The 6993-nt window shown below is 48.6% G+C and overlaps 3 protein-coding genes across 4 annotated transcripts; 2 read left to right on the plus strand and 1 right to left on the minus strand.

The window, feature by feature from the left end:
* The first annotated feature begins 1254 nt into the window (after window positions 1-1254).
* On the plus strand, window positions 1255-1785 carry H257_03537 (hypothetical protein). The gene has a single exon (XM_009827674.1). The coding sequence runs from the start codon at window positions 1290-1292 to the stop codon at window positions 1749-1751; it is 462 nt and encodes a 153-aa protein (XP_009825976.1). The 5' UTR covers window positions 1255-1289; the 3' UTR covers window positions 1752-1785.
* An 882-nt stretch (window positions 1786-2667) lies between these two features.
* On the plus strand, window positions 2668-4525 carry H257_03538. Of its 2 annotated transcripts, XM_009827675.1 has the most exons (5): window positions 2670-2936; window positions 2985-3591; window positions 3711-3994; window positions 4053-4193; window positions 4242-4525. In XM_009827675.1, exons 1-5 carry the CDS (start codon window positions 2685-2687, stop codon window positions 4461-4463), a joined length of 1506 nt encoding a protein of 501 aa, XP_009825977.1. In that variant the 5' UTR covers window positions 2670-2684; the 3' UTR covers window positions 4464-4525. The 2 variants fall into 2 exon arrangements, with proteins under 2 accessions (XP_009825978.1, XP_009825977.1); XM_009827676.1 differs by having other exon boundaries at window positions 2668-2936; window positions 3711-4193.
* Window positions 4464-6503, minus strand: H257_03539 (hypothetical protein; the record flags this gene model as incomplete). The annotated part of the gene is made up of 7 exons (XM_009827677.1): window positions 4464-4620; window positions 5070-5405; window positions 5474-5529; window positions 5713-5944; window positions 5996-6055; window positions 6113-6286; window positions 6346-6503. The coding sequence occupies 7 exons, from the start codon at window positions 6501-6503 to the stop codon at window positions 4551-4553; spliced, it is 1086 nt and encodes a 361-aa protein (XP_009825979.1). The 3' UTR covers window positions 4464-4550.
* Window positions 6504-6993: the final 490 nt, after the last annotated feature.

Here is a 6993-nt window from a genome sequence, read left to right on the forward strand (position 1 = left end):
CGGGGGGGTTGGTTGGTCATTGCCCAGTGTGAGAAGGTGCTGCAACACAGTCCGGTCCGAATTCTTGGGGCGTGGACTGACATTCTAAACTTGTTTCGAAAAACGAAGTACTATCCGGGAATCGGTCATCCGGATACGCTTGCGCCGAATATCACACAATAGGACAAAGTATGGGATCTGATTTCTCTCTTTGATTGGTTCAGTTTTGGCTCGAAGAATCTTGATTGGTATGCTCGCTCTGAAACCTCCTCTGCACATAACGTTAGGTAAGTCTTACATTCGTTTCAGATAACTCGACCGGTATCACGTTCATTTTTCAAAATATCTGATTGTAGCCAACATTTCAGGACAGAGGTAGTACTTTATTACAATATATTTCTGAGAAAACATTTGTTACCAGACGGGTACTTACAATATTCTGGCCCAAAACACCATTTTGGGGCCGAATTCAACGAATCTGATCAAAATTGACTGTGAAACATGTCTTCCTTGAAGACTTTTAACCCAAATCCAATAATTCCGAGTGTGGGATTTACGCCTTGAGCAGGTCCAAAACGCTATACTGTACTAGTATTACAAAGTGGACCTTTTACCTCCATTTTGAAAATGGCATTTTTCGTTTATCCCATTTTACCAAAAAAATGGAATATTATTCTTGAAATGTTACCAGACGCATGCACCCTTAGGGTATTGTGAATCACCTTAACGTTAAAATAATTGGTGCAAGGAGTAATTGAAGTAACATTCCTCTAGCTTACCTGTCAATGCAGCCCGGTCGACGTCGATACTATCGACGGGAAGACGCTCAGTAAACCGCTGATACGATAAAAAGCTGGTACCGATATATATATAATTACGTATACGTTGTTGTATGGCTCCTGCAGCTTGCGGTATGGTTTGCATTCGCGTAAAAGAGGTGATATAGATACTGTACTGTACCCGAAAGTACAGCGTACATTTTAATCGTCATGGAATTCACTTATATCTACATTTTGTATCCTCATTCGACATGTACATAATAATATTCAATCGAATTTTATTGTAAATTCGTGATTCAGTGAATGTCAACACATGCCAGGGATAAACCAACAAAATTTTGATAATCCCAAACTATCTTCACATTTCACTTGCGTTAAACGCCTGGATTGGTTGATATTAGACTATGAAAGCTGTATGATAGGCTTACAAATACACCTACCACGACTTTGGGGCAAACCCATCGACCACAAATCTTGAACCTCAAGATTCGACATTTCTGAATTGACTGTGTGCTTGCCAACTCTATCGCCATGAAGTGCTGCTGCTGCAAGCCCAAAATCTCGGACAAGAAGGTCAACCAGATTCTTCTCTGCGTGTTTGCCATCCTAAACTCCATCGCCGCAGTCTGGCTCCTTGTCAACGATGAGTACAGCATTAGCAATGCCGGCATCGCGCGGTCCACGATCTCCCGCATCGTGTTGCACCTGTATCACATCATGCTCTCGTACGCATTGTTCGCGGCCACGGCGTTCGGATCCAAGCAACCCCTCGAGTGGTTCGGCTTGATCGGCAACTTCATCGGCAGCGGCTTCTTCCTCTTCTTCCTCGGGTTCCTCACGTTGATGCTGGACAACGTTTACGGCCTGGTCGTCGCGATTATCACGATTGTATACGGGCTCGCCGTGATTGTGTACGGCATTGCCACCAAGAAGCCATCACTCCCTGAAGGCGGCACCACTTACCGCAACCTGCGCGAGCTTGATGAAGCGTAGTTGTTTTGACCTTAATTCATTCATATCGTCGTCCCTTCTCGTCGTCTTTCAGATGGAGTGCTTTATGCATAACGTTAGTGAACAGTCTCATAGGAACATGTATGTTATGCTGTGTGCGCATTCTATGAAGCGAACTATCCACAACGCAATGTAGCCTAATACTACACTGGTACATGTACTTACAGTATGCGAATTTGCTACCTACCTCTAGCAATGGTATGTATGCCTACGACCCCGAAACCCCGGAACTCCGCATGCACCAAGCTCCACTACCAACGCCTCCTGACAGCCACCGCCGCCGAAACCAAAGCCGCGAAAACCGCCGCCGAAGCCATGGAAGTCGACCTCCCAAACGATCTCCTCGTGGCCTAGCTAGCTTACAATACTGTCCCATGGCTAAAGTAGTCGGTTGAAGACACCGACGACGGCATGAAAGCCCAACTATTGATTTCTAATGCGCATTCATGAGATCGCTACTCGTAAATGGCTAGCTCCTTGACTTCATCAATGACTGATGTGTAATCTCCTAACATCGACATGTCCGTGGCCTCTGAAGTGTAGCTCACCCATGAGTTTAGCGAGACCAATCCAAAATGCTGAGCCACTGAACGAAACCTTCAAAGTGCCTTCCCAGTGCAGTAGTACCGCCGTAACTATTTGCATCTATCGATGGTAGTGCTGTGCAGTGCCCTGCCACGTCACTGCCCTTCGCATGCAAGATCGTCATCACAGATTGTGACCTTTCGCTTTTCAGCCACGTGGTCACGTGGAAAAATTTAAAAGCAATCCCATCGCATGTACTTGAGTAATGTATATACTTTTTCTCGAACCTGTTTTGTTCATTTTTGGGATTTGTGATTGGCCAGCCGGGAGCCAACTTCCAACGGTGCTATCCGTGTCATTCATTTATCATTGCGCGTTTGTAGTGTAGTCATGATGACGTGTATGCCGTCAAAGATGCTGCTGCTGCTGTGCCTGGCAGGCTTGAGCCTGCTGGCAATGCATGTCCATGCCGATAACCACGCCGTGGCGCTAGTTCCTGTCCACACGGACTCTTGTTCCGCGGATGGAGGAGCGACCTGCGACGCGAGCCAAACTGGAAAAGCCGATGACGTGGCAAAGACTGCTATCTTTGAGCCTACCCACGAATGGAAAGAGATCCAAGCACACGAACACATCCCAGGGGTACATGACACTTTCACAAAGCACGAGATGCTGACGATTCCTTGGTAGGGCCTGCATGTGCGCGTGAATTTGCAGACCGGCTTGAAGGAGGCCAAACTGTTGGAGGACGACGCCAACCAGGACAAAGCCGCAGGGCCACCTCGGCGCCACACAGGCATCACCACCACCGACATCTACCACACGGAAACCTCCATTTCCACCGACAACAACGACGAACATGACGAAGCTTCATCGAACGGCGCTGTCCGCGACGCCAGCGGCCACGTGATTGGCGAATCCCTGTACAACGTGCTGGCTCAACTGCCCGAACCGCCCCAGCTGGACGGCATGAACATCCACGAAGCGTATGGGAAGCTGACCAAAGAGCAGTTTTCCGCGTTCATTGCCAAGGTGTGGAAGGCGCGGCAGGCAGAACTCAAGGAAGCGTCGGCGCAGATCCGCGACGAGGTCAAGTACATGCAAGAACTGATTGACACGCTCGTGACGCCCACGACGGGGGACGTCGACGTGCATGAAGCCAATGTCATCGATGCGCTGGAAAAGCTGGAGTGGGAAGTGCAAGACCTGGACAAGGCCAAAGACTTCAACACCCTCGGGGGACTAGAAGCCACGGTGCACCACCTCAACGCCTCAAGCTACAAAGTGCGCAGCATGGGTACGTCCTCGTGATCCAGTGCCTGATATATATATATATATATATATATATTATATCCGGAACTGGATATATCCTATAGTTGTAATTTAGCAGCGCTGACATGTAAAACGTTTGAGTAGCGGCGTGGGTGGTGGGGAGTGCCGTGAAGCACTACGAACAAGCCCAGACATGGGCGTTGCAAGCTGGCGCGATGCCGAATGTGCTGCACTCCCTCGTCGTGGACCCTCACGAAGAAGACCAAGCCGATACAGTGTACGCCATGCAAAGGAAGATGCTGTACGCGCTGTCGGCCCTAACCCAAGCCAACGACAAGGCGCAAGCGCTGTTGCTACGCAACGACGGCGTTCATATTCTGGCCAACATCATGCAAGATGCTCGGCGCCCGGCGACCCTTCGACACAAAGTACCCCCCCCCCCATCATTCCACATCATTCCCTCTATACTCAAAGTCGTCGTGGTAGGCGCTTCAACTGGCGCTGCATTTGGTCTTGGAAGCGCGGACCGCCGCGTCTGAGGATGGGCAGCATCCGTTGCACGCTCTGCATCATGCGTTCACATCGCCCGCGTTTTGCGAAGCGACAAAGTCGTTTGTGCAAACTCCTGTATGTGGTTGATGTGAAAGGGTGCACTTTGACCTTTCATTTACTTAGAATTTGAATGTGCGCCAACAAGGAGATGCGATCGACCTGGTGGCGTTCCAACTGCCGTCGTGCCGCCACGTGTACGAGCCCGCGCTGCTCCCGACCCTCCATGCCATCAACCAGACCTGGTTTCAAGACCGTGACCTGGACAACGAAGTCAAAGCCCACAGCATGCACAAGCTTGCCGTACTCGTCCAGGCGCTGCAAGAGCCCAACCATGACACGCGTTGACAGTGTTGCAACCATAAATATATATATCCATGAAATATGAAAAAATAATACTATTTTGCCACACACGTGTCGTTCGTGGCGATTGTTTTAGACCTTTGGCACGAATTCCCACACTTCGCAGTTGACCACGTCGAATTCACTGCGCTTGGTGAGGCATCTACTCCCACATTCGAAATAGATTATTTCATCTAAATACTATATATATATTATTTCAATTGAAGAACGTATAAAAACAAAGAATATTTTTTAAAAATAAATGCAATCATGACACATCCAAAAGGAGTGAGTAAACCACATCGTACGCGAAGATCGCACAAACGAATCATGTACAGTAAAGCATTGTAAAGTCGAGTCGAAATCGACAGACAACCGATCAACCAATCATATCCCCGAACACTAATCAAGTAGCCAATCAAATGATCCACTCTTCGACCAACGCAACATCGAATTCGTGTGTGAATGAAATTAGTGTGTTAATGAAATTAGTGTGTGAATGAAATTAGTGTGATACTGGACGATCTTGATATACAAAAGTCAGATCGATCGATAGATTTGGCAAAGAATCAGCACAAAAGTCCAAATTTTGTGTACAAGACAGACAAGTACCTGTTTTCAAACGTCAAGCAGCGAGCGCTTGTGCCCCGAGACAGGTCGGCATTCAGACCAAACGCAAAGCCGCCGCCGCCGCCCATGGCCAGCATGCTGTCGTTGCTGAACATGAACATGGCGTTGTGGCCCTTCCATGGAAAGTGCTCGAACTTGGGGTAGCACGTGAACACAAAGCACTCGCCCGTGCCGTAAAACGAGTTGGACACGGCCCATGGCGACGCCGCGAACGCGCCAAAGATGTCGCCGTCCCCCGTCTCCACCACCACCAACGACGCCCGGCGATGGTACACTTTACGGTACAGTGTGTCGAGGCTCGCGCCATGTTGCGCCAAACTGTCGACACGAATGAGGTCAGTGAGGGGGGGAACGAGAGTACTGTACGGTACACAACTGCCTCCTACCTGTACGCGACCGCCCAATCGTAGCCGCGGTATTGCGGAGGTAAACACGCTTCCAGCTACACTCCCATTTTGGGTTGCAAATACGAAGTCGTCAAAACATATAAATATGGAGGGGGGGTTGAACCCCATATATATATATATATATTGAGATTCGTACATGGATATATATATATATGATACTTTATACTATCGACAAGTCGTAAATGGAAAGAATAGAGTCAATTGGTGGATGGTCCTACCTTTGGCACGAGAGATTTAAAGATCACCGGGTCTGGTAAAATGTCCATGGAGGTTGCATTATGTAGCTGCGGAATCGACGTAACTTCCATGAGTGGCTTGGAGTGCTTGGGTTGGGATTCTGGCTGGGCTGGGGGGACGGCTTTGACCTTCATGAGAATGGGGGGGGTGTTGTTGTTGTTGTTGCTCGTGATGGATGCGTCGTCCTGCTGGTTACTGGACGGTTGGCGGGATCTATACAATCAAAGGTGGTCATAGCCTCGAAGGTGGCAGCAGTCTGTGTACATTGTGGGCGTCGATGGGGACTCTTCGCTGATACCTCCTCCGCTTCGACCCTGATTTAGCCTGAACGCAAAACGTAGTGACGGTCTAGAACGCATCTCGATGCGTAGAGGCGTGTACCGTCGAGCAGTTGCCGCGGAGGTGGGTGCCGCAGAAGTGATGCTGTCGTGGATTGTGCTAGTCGGGACACTGTTGCTGCGGATCTTGACTCTCAGAACGAGCTCTTGGCCTTTGTAGATGTTGCTGCCGAACAAATGGTTCAGATGGCGCAAGTCGTACTCGCGCATGCCATGGCTACAGACACACATCAACAACACGGACGAGTTCGTGCTGCGCGAACTTCCAGGGCGTACCGTAGAGCTATGCCTGCGATCGTATCTCCTTCTTGCACCACGTACTTGAATCGAGGTCCTTGAGTGGTCGAAGTTACATCTTCAGCGGGTGGAGTCGGTAAGCTCGCGCGGTGCTGGCTCGATCGGAGCGCTGTCGCCGCCTGAGCCTGCTGCTGCATGTGATTTTATAAACTGTTTCAATGTTTCCACGGAATTTTAGCCAATGAAATCGCGCAGAAAGTACCAACGACATCTTGGGTAGGTGGCAGCCAATCCGATGTTTCGAATCCGATCGTACAGGAAAATACACCAATTAAAACGCAAGGTTTTATTTTTGTGTCTGCGACTTTGGCCAGATTCACCATCATGGAATAATGCACGGCATAACCTTCTTCACAGTCGACATAAAGTAGTTACAGATGTTAACACTCACTACTCAGCGCCATACCAGGACGCTGCGGGAAATCGCGAAAACCAGTTTCGACTGGGCAAAGTCCGCAAAACGTAATGCTTCGAGTATACTAATAATTTTGAAGGAAAGTCTTAGTTTAAAATGGATATAAAATGGTTTTGAAATGTATACAGAATCTTCCCAAACTTTGACCAAAAAAAGCTACCTTTTGTCCAAATGCTTCCAATAATAATTATATACTACTCTGGTCCAAAATA

This window comes from Aphanomyces astaci (genome assembly GCF_000520075.1).
Source record: "Aphanomyces astaci strain APO3 unplaced genomic scaffold supercont1.6, whole genome shotgun sequence".
In the NCBI taxonomy this organism is placed as follows: Eukaryota; Oomycota; class Saprolegniomycetes; order Saprolegniales; family Verrucalvaceae; genus Aphanomyces; species Aphanomyces astaci.

Excerpts from the sequence above, each read along its gene's own strand:
- H257_03537 (XM_009827674.1), top strand. The coding sequence starts at position 1,290 with ATGAAGTGCTGCTGCTGCAAGCCCAAAATCTCGGACAAGAAGGTCAAC.
- H257_03538 (XM_009827675.1), top strand. The coding sequence starts at position 2,685 with ATGATGACGTGTATGCCGTCAAAGATGCTGCTGCTGCTGTGCCTGGCA. Across the intron at positions 2,937-2,984 it reads CACACGAACACATCCCAGGG|GGCCTGCATGTGCGCGTGAA; the intron begins GTACATGACACT and ends ATTCCTTGGTAG. Across the intron at positions 3,995-4,052 it reads CGGCGACCCTTCGACACAAA|GCGCTTCAACTGGCGCTGCA; the intron begins GTACCCCCCCCC and ends TCGTCGTGGTAG.